This window comes from Pteropus medius, unplaced genomic scaffold (genome assembly GCF_902729225.1).
Source record: "Pteropus medius unplaced genomic scaffold, Ma_sr-lr_union100, whole genome shotgun sequence".
In the NCBI taxonomy this organism is placed as follows: Eukaryota; Metazoa; Chordata; class Mammalia; order Chiroptera; family Pteropodidae; genus Pteropus; species Pteropus medius.
This window is the reverse complement of record NW_024345601.1, coordinates 8,227,062-8,242,290: the sequence shown is the minus strand read 5'-3', so window position 1 is coordinate 8,242,290 and position 15,229 is coordinate 8,227,062. Positions and strand designations below refer to the sequence as shown.

The 15,229-nt window shown below is 33.2% G+C and overlaps 1 protein-coding gene across 7 annotated transcripts in view; it reads right to left on the bottom strand.

The window, feature by feature from the left end:
- Positions 1-15,229, bottom strand: part of TASP1 (taspase 1) — a 219,565-nt gene that overhangs the window by 146,575 nt on the left and 57,761 nt on the right. For all 7 annotated transcript variants that reach the window (XR_005655313.1, XR_005655314.1, XM_039874470.1 and 4 more), the window contains one exon: positions 4,258-4,364. Coding sequence is in view for 5 of the 7 variants with exons in the window: in XM_039874470.1 (XP_039730404.1) it covers positions 4,258-4,364 (107 nt within the window). In the remaining 2 variants the exon portion in view is untranslated. The remainder of the gene's footprint in view (positions 1-4,257; positions 4,365-15,229) is intronic.

The window sequence follows — 15,229 nt, the reverse complement described above, 5'->3', positions numbered from 1 at the left end:
CCACCATGACCTACCTCCTTGACCACTCTTCCTTTCTCCATTACAAGATTCCACACGGGGTAACTACTTTAGGCAGCAGTTTTTTGTTTTGTTTTGTTTTTAGGCTGAGTGACTTCAAAGATGAAGGTCACAGAGCAAAGACTATGGGTCTAAGTCAGTGACAGCCACTAAGCACTTGAACATCCATGATCACTTTTGTTTCTCATAACAGCCCTGTTAGAGAGCAGAATATCACTATTTGCATCCAAAAAATAAGAAAACTGAAGTCACAGAAGTAACTGACAATGGTGCTGTCTCTTGACCCTTTCTCTCTCACTACTCCATGGCAAAATTTCTCAAAAGAATTCTTTACCCTTGTTCTGCCTGATCAACTAACCCACTCCACACTGATCTATAATCTACTATATCATAGAACCGTCCTTATCCAGGTCGACAGTCTTCAGGTGCTAAATTCAATAACGAGTCCTCTGTTTCCTTAGCTGTTTTCTCAGTAGCGCTTGACTCAAATGATGACTGACTGAAACACTCCTCTCTTGACTTCTTAGACACTCTTCTGCTTATGCTTCTGCCTCATTGGCTGTCTCTTCTTTCTCTTTTGCTGATTTCTCCTCCTCTCAACTTGTATATGTTGAACTGGCCTAGGGTTCAGTTTTCAGACCTCTATCCACTCTCGCTCCTAAGTGAGCTCATCCAGCCTCATGTATTCCTTTTGATGCCAATAATTTCCAAATGGGAATCTTCCTCCTGACCTACTCATAAGCTTCAAACCCATGTAACCAACTCCACAGTTAATCTTTCCTCTTGCCATATCAAACTTTTTATTGGAATTCCTCTTTACCGGTATGATGAGTGGTTGGTTGAAATTTTCAAAAGTTGAAAATTCTCTCAGTGAAGCAGAGAATCAAAAAAAAAAAAAAAAAAAGAAGAAGAAGAAGAAGAAAGAAAGGGAAAAAAGAAAAAGATATATACCTTAAACATTTTCTTTGATTTAAAACACAAAGGTTCATTCATTAGCCAATCTTTTCATATGAGACCAAAGCTTTTTGTTTGAATGTGGGTCCACAAATAAATGTTCCACATCATCTTTCTTGCATAATCTATAACAGTGAATTGTCCTATAATATCAAGTTTCATTTTATCTAAAATACAACAAGCATGTAAAGACTCTAACATGCACTCTGAATGCAGAATGCGTCTAGATTTTTGACTTTTTTCAATCTATTACAGCTAGCTTGTTCATACTTAATTCTATAGCAATTTTTTATAAACCAACTCTATTTTTTCAAATGAGTTTCAACTCTCTTAGTTTTTAGATAATTTTATATTTTTAAAATCAATATTCATCAGTGTATAGGAGACCTAATGAATTATGTAATTACAATGATAAAAAGAATGAGCATAACGAAGCTGTTGGTGGCATATAATTCAACTGAAAGAAGCAAAGGAAATGGCACAATAAAAGATAATCTATTAGCTTGAGAACTGGCATTAGATAATATGCTTTATGGCGAAAATAGAAAGCACTGGTATTCTGAGTTCATTAGGGTACATAGGAAATTCTTGATTTCCATTTCCCACTTTTATCACCATGAAGCCATATTTTCTCCAGCCCTCCTCATGTCAGTAAACGGCAACACTCAATTGCTAAGGCTAAAAGCTTTAATTTCTTTCTCTTCTTTACCAATATCTAAGGCATCAATAATTCCTGTCTTTCCAGGAACTCTCAAAACATATCCTAGATATATTTACCTCTCTCCATTTCCATCCCAACACCCACAATCAAAACTGCCATCATCTCCTAGCTATAATAACTTTATAACTAGTCTCCTTCTATGCTTGCCTCCTCCTTCAATTCATTCTCCACAGAGCAGCCCAAGAGAATTTTGTAAAATGTGAATGAGAAAGCATAACACCTCTGCTTTTAATTCCTCCATTTAACTCTTTATTTATGGAATAAAATTAAAACTCTTTGCCATGATCTATCAGATTTTAAAGGAGCTAGCACCTACGTACCTCTCCAGCTGCATCTCATACCATTCTCCCTAAGCCCACTCTGCTTTAGGCACACTGACCCTTTTCCCCATTCCTCTGATAGGCCAAATCTCCACCAGGGCCACTGCACATGCAGTTCCTTCTGCCTGGAACACTGTTCCACTGACTCTGCATAAACTCACTTCTTATTTTTCAGATGTCCCCTCAAATGTCATATGCCCTCAGAGAAGTCTCTGTTGATCATCCTAACTAAATGCCTTCCATCTCTCACATCTAAGTTACTCTACATCACAACATCTTGTGGTTTTTTCCTTCATAACAGTTACCAAACACAGTAACTTTCTTACTTTCAATTACATGTTTCTGTCTCTAACCACTAAAATTTGTAAACTTTCATTAGAGCATGGATTTCCTCCATCTTATTCACCTCTGTTTTCTTACTACCCAGCTCAGTAGCAAGAATAGCTGCTTAATAAATATTTTCTAAATAAAAAAATTAATCTTTTGTATTAGACCAGCTGAATATATCCTCTATAAAATCAAGTGATATTTCTAGGCATAAAATTCGTAAACTGATGTCCATGGGAAAAAAAAAAAAGAATGTTCATAACAGCTTTATTCGTAATAGTAAAAACCTAGAAATAAACAAAATGTCCATCAAAGAGAGAATGCATAAAGAAATCATGGTATATTCATGCTAGGAAATATTACTCAGTAATAAAAAAGAATGATACAAAAACAGTGATACGATGTCTTAAAAACATTTTGTGAAAGAAACCAAACAGAAAAAAAAGTACATTCTGTATTATTCCAATTACATAAAGTTGAAGAGCAAGACTAAACATCTATGGTGATAAAAATCAGAGCAGTGATTGTCTATAGAAGGTGGAGATTGGCTGGGAGGAAGTGTAAAGGAACCAGACCGTTCTACGTCTGGATAGGTATATATGGGTTACATGGGTATATACATTTATAAAAATAATTAAATTGTTCATTTTATGCAAATTTTATCACAATATTTTGAAAGGACAAAAGTCCTAAATTTTCTCATTCAGACATCACAGGGGATGCAAAAAAACAAGAAACAGAAACCACGCTATTATCCACTTTCACCAAGATCTGCTTTTAAAATGTTCATTTTCTTCCTAACTTCCTACTCTTTCTCTGGCAGAAAAATTTAAAGGTTTGGACAAAATTTTTAATTAATTGTTTAATGTGACAACATATTATAGAAATACGTCGCTATGAAAGATGATGTATTATACATTTATATATGAGTGAACCACATAAAACAATGACAGAAATCATGAACCAGTATATAAGCAATTGTAAAAAAAAAACGATCAAAAAAGAATATTAATGAGAGTACAAAGCACATCAAATGACTGTAGCATGAGATACTTATCATGAACTGTGTGCTAACAAATGCCCCAGCCAGACCAAGCAAGAATGTTGTAGTTTTCAACTTCTTTCTACCCTCAAAACACCTAAGAAATCCCACACATAGACTCATGATAGCACACTGATGTGTGAAATGCAAACAAAGGATGTGTAACAATAAGAAACAGAGACATGGAATTAGAATGTATTAAAAAAAAAAATCTACATAAATCCAATATATACATTTCCTTACAATACACTCTATTCCCCACACAGCCATGTTAAGAATCACTGTCTAAAGCTGCAAGGCCCAAAACAGTAGCCATTAACCACATGTAGCTACTGAACACTTAGAATGTGGTAAGGACAAATGAGATACTAAATTTTTAATTTCATTAAAATTTAATTAATTTTAATTTTAAAACATATTTAATTCAATTATTGAAAAGTTTTAAGTATGTTTGAAGTAATTTGTTATGTAAACTACTTTTTCAACTGTTATTTTTATGAAATACAAACACAAACCAAATATTTCTAATGAAAATTCAGTGTCATAATTAAGATGTGCTGCTACAAGGGTAAAATACATATTGGCTTGGAAGACGTAACACAAAAAGAGAAAGTTTAATAGCTCACTAGTAATTTTTTCATTGGTTATATTTTTTAAGTGATCTTCTGTATATACTGGTTTAAATAAATTATTAAAATTCATTTTATCTGTTTCTTTTTACTTTTTTAATGTAAATATTAGAAAACTTAAAAGTACTTATGTGGCATGCATTATATTTCTACTGGATCAAACTATTTTAAAGCTTATATATCTATATGCAGATTAAAGATAGCATTACTATACATCAATGATTAATATTTCAAATACCTCCTGACCTTTTCACTTGATTGTCTTCTTTTCTTTAGCTGAATGAAATCTGTTTCCACCCTTTCTGCCAGCTCTAGTTTCCTCTTGTTTCTTTTAAATGCAGCTAAACTGAATCCTATAAAAAAGAACATTAAAAATGACATTTGATAAATATTAGGGCAATGGGGCAGATGAGATACCCTGAAGAGCCTTCTCAGGACAAAATCCTTAAGAATACTGGCTAAAGGGTCGAAGAAGTCTTTTCAATGTATGCTGAGGTAGTAGGACAATAAGGAAAATAATCTAAGATTAAAGAAGTAAGAGAAAGGTCAAATACAGATAGACAAGTGAGTCCTGAAGGTAGATGCTACTCAGGGGCATCTGCTAATGCATGCCACCGCCAATTTTGGTTTTGAAGGTCTCTGTGCCTAAGGGACAAGAGATGAAACCTGCAGACAATGCAGTATGAGGAAACCTGTTGGAGATTATCCACAAAAAAAAGGAAGGAACCCCAAAGGGTGATATGTCCAGTTAAAGAAAAAACTAGGGATGGCCACCATATGCAAAGAAACAAGAAACTTACAAGTCTCAGCCTTGGATATAAATATAAGGGAGGAAAAGTCTCTAGATAATTCATGACCAAGAAGGGCATTATGATAGGTTTAGAGAAGAATTCATATTACCTGCATAGCCTGTGGGGTGGGGAGGACCTCAAAAATTATCTCAGTGTGCTAATGCTTTAAAAAACCCAAAAAACAAATGCAAAATCTCCCTGGAAAAACACATCTTAACTTACCAGACTTCAGAGAATTCCCATGTTTCACAGTTAAAAAAATTTTTTTTCACAAACCACATGATAAATAAAGCACCAAAACAAAAAGTCAGCCAAATATCAGAAAGCAAAATTCAACTTAGACCTACAAAGACCTCAGCTACTGGAATAATCAGATGGAGAATATAAAATATGTTTATGCTCATAGAAATAAAAGGAAGATACTGAAAATATCTTGATAAAATAATCAAGCAGATTTGTAGAAGAACCAAATAGAGCTTCTAAAACTAAAAAATATAACAATTAAAAATTTAAAACATGTAAGTTTAAACAGCCAATTAGATTCAGCTGATAAAAGAAAATTATGAACTAGAATATAACATTGAAGAGATGACCAAAGTTTTCTGATAATAGCAGACTATATTATTCAGAGAAACCCTCCATCTGAATATTACTAAAAATGTTAGCTAAAATATGAAAAAAACACTACTTTAAAAGCATTAAAAACCTTATAAATAGTTCCAAGCTAAATTCTGGGGATAAACTGAGAACTAAAGCTATTAATAATGCACTGTGAAAACGTGCCAACACTAGTACATATTAGTTTGGATAAACGGCATCAAAGAGAGACATAAGTCAAACCCATTAAAAGTGGGAGTTTTAGAGGAGACATATCTCACAAGAAGTTATGGATAGAAAGGGCTAATATCCTCAAATAAAGTGTATTCAGGCAAGATTGTCTTAGGAGAAAGAAAAGAACAAGAACAAGAAGGAGGACAAGAAGGAGAATGGGGGAAATTGGAAAAAAAAAAAAAAAATGTTTGCCTGAGAAGTTTTGGGTTGACGGGGGCCTTTGCATAGATTTGCAAACATGTGGCCTGAAGAGAACATTAAGCTTTGAACTAAGTTTAAGGAGATTCTAATTAATAGTATGTGAAATCACAGAAAATATACAGTGATCTCTGCCCCCCGATTTCTGGCAAAGAGCTCTTAAAACCCTTATAATTTCCTAAGTGGTAAGAGTACTATGATCATCGTTTGTTCTAATATTTTGTCTTTGACCCCAGTTCCTGAAACACAGCTCCTAAATCCCTTGGAATTTCCTGGATGATATGAATGTCTTTTGTTCTGATGAGGCAACTGTTTGTGGGCTTCTGAATCACTTCAGGATGGGACTGGTCACCAGAAAAACCAAGCCATGATTAAAAGCTTGGGATTTTCAGCCCATTCCCATCCTCTTCCCCTGAAGAGGAGAAGGGGACTGGTAACTGAGTTAATGAACAATCATGCCTACATGGTGAAACCTCATAAAAATCCCAAAAGTACAGGTTTGGAGATCTTCTAGGTGGCTGACCACATCTATGTGTTGGGAGGGTGGAGCACCACAACTCCATGAAGACAGAAGCTCCTGTACTCAGGACCCTTCCAGACCTCACCCTATATATCTTTTAATCGGCTGTTCATTCATATCTTTTAATATCCTTTGTAATAAACTGGTAATCTAGTAAGTAAACTGTTGTTCTGAGTTCTGCGAGCCACTCTAGCAAATCAATCAAACCCTAAAAGGTGGACATGGAAACCTCTGATGTATTGTCAGTCAGAAGCCCAGGTAACAACCTGGGCTTTCAACTGGCATCTAAAGCAGGGGAGGTACAGTCTTAAGAGACTGAGCCTTTAACCTGTAGGGTTTGTAACTCCAGTTAGTATCAGAATTAAACTGAATTATAGAACACCTAGATGGTATTAGAGAGTCGCTTGGCATAGAAAACCCACACATGTGGTGTCAGAAGTGATGTAAGGAGTTCTGAGTAAAGGAGAAACAGTGTACACACACTTGGCAAAAGTAAAAGCAAAAAATAATATCTGGAGAAAGACATTTTCATCCTAGGCCATGGGTGAATCTACACAAATAACTATTCAAGGGTAATCATAAGCATATAGTCAAAGATAACCATGTACAAAGGAAATGAGGCACCAGGAATGAGAACAAGTAGAAAAAAATTCCAATATAGATCTCGGATATTAGAATTACCAGGCAAAAATATTAAATGAGTATGCTTATAATGATTAAAGACTAGACAAAAAACATAAAATCATCTATATTTCATACTATAAACTAAAATTACAGAATCTTTTTTAAAAAAAAACATAACTTCAAGAAATGGAAAAACGAATAATCAAAATTAAAATTTCAATATGCATGCTTGGTACATGACAGAATATTAAAAAAAAAAAAAAAAGGAATTGGTAAATTAAAAGACTGATCAGAAAAAGTTATCCAGAATGCAGCTGAAATAGATAAAATGATAAAAATCACAGAAAACAAAAAAGTTTAAGGAACAGAGAAGATAACATGAGGTCTATTTTATATTTAATCAAAATTTCAGACGGTGAAGGTAAAAGAATGGAATATGGGTAATATTTTTTAAGATTGGGTAACGATTTTTCCAACATGATAAAAACCACTAATCCACAGATTTAATAATTCCAAAGAATTTCTATAAATTAAATTAAAATCATAAAAGTTCATAACAAGATGCACTAAATTAAAGGGAATAAGAACAACAACAGAAAAATCTAAAAACAGCAAGAAAGAGAAAAGAAAGATTACTTTCAAATAAATGTTCATTATAATGATAGCAGTCTTTTCAACAGCAAAAATGAAGCCTGAGACAGTGGACTGATAACTTTTAATGTGCTAATAGGAAATATCTGCTGACTCAAAACACTACATCCAGTGAAAATACCCTTCAGAAATGAAGGTGAAATAAAAATAGTTTCAGATAAATAAGAATGGGCAAATTCATCACCAGCAACACCAGTAATAATGAAAATACTAAAAGTATTCTTCAGAAACAGGAAAAATAATACAAAGTGAAAGCTCGAAGACAAAAATAGTAAGGGGGGGGTGGTGTTAGGTACCAAAAAAGGTTAAATATTTAGGCAAATACAAATGAAAATTGATTTTAACAAAATAATAATTAGTGTCTTGTAGTGTTTTAAATACATACATACAAACCTTAAACTATAAAAACAGAAGTTAGGAAGATGTTAAATGTAGTTCAATCAAGAATTCTATGGCCCTTGCATTGTTTGAAAAGTGGTAAAAAGTATTTTCTAACATACATCCATAAGTCAAGTATGCATGTTAAAATCTCTAGGTTAACTCCAATGAATGGTAAAAGAAGGTAAAATAAACATAACAGAAAACATAATAATGGAAAATTGTCATAAAGAATGCAAGAAATTAGATAAAAGGAGGATAGACCACCATGTGAAACAAATAGAAAGCAGAGTAAAAGGTTAGATTCAAAGCCAAACATATGAGTAATTACATTAAATGTAAATGGACTAAATGTACCATTTAAAATACAAAGATCTTCCCTCCAAAAAAAAATTTAATAAATATGTGTTGCTTCTAAGAGACACATCTTAAATATAAGAACACACAAAAAGATTGAAAACAAAAGGATTGAAAAAGATACACATGAAAACCCTAACCAAAGGAAACTATTTTAACTATTTTAATATTGACTAAGTAGACTTTAAGACAGCAAGCATTATTAGATATAGAATGTCATTTCTTTAAAATAATAAGGTCAATTAACCAAAGTCTTACGTAATAGAATGTCATTTCTTTAAAATAATAAGATCAATTAACCAAAGTCTCTTGTGGGACTATTAACATATATGCAAGTAAAATATATGGCAACTATTATCAAGAGAGAAAAAGAAAAGTGTTCTTAGGTCCTTGCATGATACAGTATATGATAAATATGAGGAATATGGGGTTGTTTTAACTTTACAGAAAAAAATAGCATAATTCGTTAAACTAACAAAGTAACATCCTCTTAATAGATAAAAACAAAATTCTGATAAAATAAGATTCATTTACAACTTTTTAATCTTGGGGAAAAAACTCCCTAAAAATAACATGTAGCCATAAATTTTCAATCAAAAACATCATATTATGATGCCCACTATCATCACTTCTATTAAACTGTGTACTAACAATCCTGTGTCAGTATAAAAGGAAAAAAAATATATAAAAAGATTCAAAAGGAAGAAACAAAACTATCCTTTTTCACAAATGATATAAGAATCAACAAGAATCCACAGATAAATTATATGAATGAATAAGTTTAGCAAAGTAGCTGTATACAAACATATGTGTATATATAAATGCACATGTACATTATATATGTATGTATCTACATATATGTACATATATATGTATATGTATATGTGTATATACATATACATATATACACACACACACACATATATATATGTAAAAACACAATTACATTCATTGGTAAAAACCAATTTGGAAGATATTTTGGCATCATCTAGCAAAGATTAAGACAGGCAGACACTATGATCCAGCAATTCTACTACAATGCATGTATCTAGAGAAAGTCTACTGATATAGAATATACGTACAAGAAAATTGGTGGCCTTGTTATAATTCCAACCTAAAAACCAACACAATTGTCCACCTGTAAGAGATATGTGTACTAAAGTTCAAAATAAAGAGGTTAAAAAAGCAAAATAAAGATATTAGTTATAGTACCAACCAAAGCTGCAAAATATCTAATGATAAACTAATCATGATGAACAAACAAAACAAAACAAAACAAAAAACTCGTAGATACAGACAACGGAATGGTGGTTACCAGAGGGGCAAGGGGGTAAGGGGAGGATAAATATGGTAAAGGAAATGACATACATGGTGACGGAAGAAGACTAGGCTTGAGGTAGTGAGCATACATAGACAATATAGTTGTCATATTATAAAGTTTTACACCTGAAATGTATATGTTATTAACCAATGTTATCTCAATAAATTTAATTTTTTAAAAATATAAATCAGATTTTTAAATTCATGAAATGTAGAAAACCAAAATAAAAGATAATTATAAAATTTTATAAAACTTTACTAAAAAAACAAAAAAAGTAGTCTTGAATAAATCTTTTCTGGATCAGAAGACTCAATATTATTCACCTGTCAATGTTCCCCAAATTGGTGTAAATTAATCAAAATAACGGAAATATAGAAAAGTTACCCTAACATATTATTTTTAAGGTTAATCAAGAAAATTTTAAATAAAAAAAAATTTGTTAGAAAAATTAGCTAGATGCAGAGTTGTCCTTAAAAGAAAGTCTAAAAACAATACCAGAGCAATAAACTAGAAATGGACCAAAATTTTTAAAAAATTAACAGAAGTGATCGTCAAATCCAGAAACGAAGTCATGTATAGTCTAATGGAATTGGAGAATAATAGTGATATTTCATTCCAGTAAGAAATTGATATGTTATTCAATAAACTGTCTTGGCATAGTAAGTTGTCTGGGGAAAAATTAAATTCCTACATTATGCTACACACACAAAAAATGAAATCTTAAATTATTAACAATTTCAAGATATAAAAACTTTTTTAAAAGACCAAAAAACACAAAAATATAGGCATTAATATCAGTCTTTTTGAGAAAGACTGATTGTTTATTTTGATTGGTTTTGTTTTTATTTTAAAGTACAAGATTTTCCATAAAATGTTATCAAAGTCAGAATCCAGCATAAGGATAACTGACAGATACAACTATATAAAATTTAAAATGTCTATAAGACAAAAAATATCATGTACAGAGGTACATGATATATGACATTTAAATTTTTTTAAGTATATGCAAATAGTTATGGGATATAGGATATGATTAGTATCCTTAAATCAGAATGGTCTGATCCAAAATTAGTAAGATAGCGCTAGAGGGAAGATGGCAGTGTAGGAAGCACCAGGAATCCATCTTCCCACCTAGACAGCGATTGGCCTGCCAGAATCTGTCTAATGTTAAATATTATGGAACTCTGGAGTCAATAAAGGCTTGTAACTTCCAGAGGAAGGCTTAGGTGTAAATAGTGGTTAATTTGGGTCAATTTCAGTTCTTAGTGCATGTTATCTTTCAGAGTATCCTACTTAAAAGTAGAAAAACTGTAAGAATTCAAGTAAGCCAATAGAAAAGAAAAAATAGGATTCCTTGTGGAAGAATCATGCCCATAAATTAACAGGATAAAATAATGTCCCTAATCTACTCTTCACTTAAAGATATACCTCAGTTCTAATCAAAGCATAAAATAGCTGAAAATTAGGAGGGAACAGATGCTAGCAACTTTGTAGCACAACAATTTAAGGTCATCCTTTACCAAGAGAAAACAAAATTATTTTCCTTTCAATTTCAACTTTAATGAATCTTCTAGAAGAACTCAAAAGAATGTACAAGCTCTATCCTAGACATTCTTAAAATTGAATGCACATTGAAATTACCTATAAAACTTTAAAAACTTCAGATGCCTGGTCCCATCTACAGAGTTGCTGGTTCAATTGATTTTGTGTGCATCCAGGGCTTTAGAATTTTTCAAAGCTTGCCAGAGCTTCTCATGTGCAACCAAAGTTGAGAATCATTGCTCTAATGGTTATACCTCACTTCAGACAGGATCAATCACTAAAAATCACTTTATCAGTCAATGCTGAAGAGCTAGACTTATTAAATTCTGATGAAAGAATATCATCAGGATCATTTTCATATCCAACAAACTAATAATAGTAAGAATTATCTATTTTTTTAACAGTTAACACACAATTGTTTCGATGTTCCAGAAATTGGAGTAAGAATTCTTTATATCTCAAGTAATCACAGCATCTCTATAAGAAAAGTTTTTTGGAGGTAACCTGCCCACAAAGGTAACACAAAGGTGTATGCCTCTAAAACCTATGCTCCAAGCTACTACATGGTCATTAATGGCAGCTACTTTACAAAGCCATGCTTCTCAAAAGTAGACAGATAATTAACCTCTTAGGAGGGAATCTAGCAAAAGCCAGCAAAACAATGCGCATTCTCTGAGTCAGCAATTTTATTTTCAAATTATCTACCCTAATAAAACACATATGTCTAAGGTGATATATACATGAATATTTTTGGAATCATCAATGTAAATGGCGAAAACCTAGAAACAACATGAATGCCCACTAATAAAGAAACAGCTAAATAAATATGATAAAATGCTAATCATCAGTATGAAAATTAAGTGATCTACATGTATCAACATGGGTTGACTTCAAAATATATTTTACTGACTGACAAAAATATTATAAGTATCATATCATGATATTGCTTATTTAAAAACTTAGTAAAGATATTATAATACCATTTGTCTAAAACTTAACAAAAAGAATAATATAATTTATTTTATCATTTGTTTATATAGAAAGGAGCAAATCAAACAACTTTGGTTACTGGATGGTAGAGAGATGGGGACTGGAAATGGAAATAAAGAGGAAGTTTAGGTTTATGCAGGATGCTCGAATTTTTAAAAAGATAACATATTCCTGTACTACACAATTAAAAAGTAACAACAATAATGTTTAAATAATCAATTCGCTTTTATATCAAATTCATAATTGCTAGTTTATATTTTATTTTTTATTATTTACATTATTATATTTGTTAATAGTACATAATTACAAAGCATAGGTTCTAGCTCCTGGTAATGAAAGAGTAAGTAACTTGTATCAGACTAACCCACAGACCAATAACAACTATAAACTCTGGATGGAATTTTTCCAAAATTTTAAAAACACATTTGAATGCAAGTGACAAAAAGCTAGCATAAATAAGAGAGTATTCAACCACTGAAAGAAAGAAAAAAAAAAAGAACACTGGGTGAGATCCACATTCATACAAATTTCACCATGAGGCACTCTCCACGATGTGAGATGCAAAGAAAATATATCTCAAATAGAACACTACAGTCACTGGCCTGAATTTAGGCTCTGAAGCAGTTGGAAACTGAGGGAAGAACCCTGGAACAGAGGAAGCCACAAGAGGAAAAGCTCCAAATCTATGTAAATGTCCCCTGAAATCCATGCATGAGGCCTTAACTGTTCATACAAGGATGCAAAATTCCACAGAGTTTAGTGAGGAAAAAACAGCTAAAAAGCTGACAAGAGATTTTGGTAAATACTCACTGCGAGAAAGACAAAGTTTAGAGTTTTAGCCTTTCTGCTAAAACCCCAGAAAGGCCCTATCTTACAAAGAAAGACCACAAGCTAGAACTAAGGAAATGATTCCAGTATTAAGAGCAAAACTAAAAAAGACTCATGTTAACAAAGGCTAAAATCAGACTGTGACAACATCAAAGTTACTCGCAAATAATTTAATTACATGCTAGGACAAAACTCAATCTCGATCAAAGATAACAAATCCACAGTCTCTAAAACATATCATCTATAATGCCTACATTGCAATAAAAATGGTTATGAGACGGCTGGAAACATGGCGGAGTGAGAGATGTCCCCAGATCTCTCCCCTTGAAACAACAATAAGCTGAACATCTAAAACTCAATAAAAAACACCCAAACTGCACACCAGCATATCTGAGCGTAGGATCTATGCGTAAGAGCTATCACAGGTCAGAATCCCAGGTGTCAGGCAGTGGACTGGGAGAAATAAATAAGCTGCCTCTCGCAGTGGCTGGAACTCTCTGTAGGAGGAGGGGGAAGGGAGAACAGCAAGTACCATGAACAGCCCTGCCTGGGAAAGCAGTGGGAAAGCATGTGGCCGACAGCAGGGCCAAGTCATCAGGGCGGAAAGCAGAGAAGCAGGACAGCAGAGAAACAACAGTTGATTTTTACCAACCATGGTTGCAAAAGTGAGGCTAAGCCACAGCTCCCAACTCCCAATCCAGAGGGCCCCTCCTCCGATATCCTCTGAGACAGACCACCAGGGAGCCCCAGGGGAGCCTGAGCAAATGCTACCGAAACTGTCACTATTTCTGACAGGGACTGAGACTGAGGGTAGCGAGCGTAATTAAACATCTACAAGAAAAAAAAGAGGGGGGCATTATTAAGGCTTTATATAAAGCAGGGATCCAAGAGGTTTAGACACCACCTACTGGAAACCGAAAGAAAAGGGCCATCTTTGCAACAGGCTAAAGAGACACCTGTATATAATAAATCTTTCTGAAAAAAAAAAAAAGCAAAATACACTTGATTAATGCCCACGCAGAGAAATAGTCCATTAAACACCATGAACAACGAAGGTGACAAAGCATCTCAGAAAGAAAGAGAAACACCGCCAGAAAATAAGCTTACAGACATAGAAATAGTCAACTTAAATGACAGAGATTCCAGGATGGTACTTCTTAAAAAAAAATTAGTGAGTTCCAAAACGAGTCACATCAACAATTTCAGGAATTGAAAAAAACATCTAGATGAGCAGAATGAGTTCTTTAGCAAGGAGACTGAAACCCTCAAAATGAACAGAATTAATCTTCTGGAGATGTAAAACACACTGCAAGAGTTAAAAAATGAAATAGCAAGCTTGGGAAGTAAGAATCGACCAAATGGAGGAAAGAATCAATGATACTGAAGACAGAAATCTAAAAATAAATCAGAAGAAAGAAGAGAGAAACCAAGAATTAAAAATAATGAAAGAGAAATACAAGAACTAGCTGACACCATCAGAAGAGAAAACATAAAAATAATGGACATTATCAAAGGCGAGGAAAAAGAACAGGGACTAGAAAGCATTTTTGAACAAATAGTTGATGAGAATTTCCCAAATCTAAGAGCTGGAGCTTGGAATTCAAGAAGTCAACGGAACACCCAATTATCTCAACCCAAAAAGGCCTTCACCAAAACAGATTGTATTAAAATTATCAAAAATCAACAACAAAAACAGAAATCTCAGAGCACCCAGGGAGAAGAAAACAGTAACTTATAAAGGAAAACCCATTAGATTATCATCAGACTTCTCACCACAAATCTTACAAGCCAGAAAAGAGTGGAATCAAATATTCGAAATATTAAGTGCAAGGAACTACCAGCCCAGAATAATGTATCCAACTAAGCTCTCCTTTAGATATGAAGGAGAAATAAAGATCTTTCCAGATATACAAAAATCGAGGGACTTCTCCACTACAAGGCCTGCAATACAAGAAATACTGAAAGGGGTCAACTCAGCTAACCAAAATGACAAAAAAAAAAAAAAAAAACTACATAATTAGGAGTAACATGACAATCAGGCAAATAGGAGAGGAGTGCAACCCTTACTAAGAACAGGGCATTATAACCTTAAACAATAAGAAGAGATTTGCTACAGCAAGATAGTAATGAACGTTCAGCATGCATAGGGACAAATTGAGACGACAATGACTGAAAAGAGGAGGATTC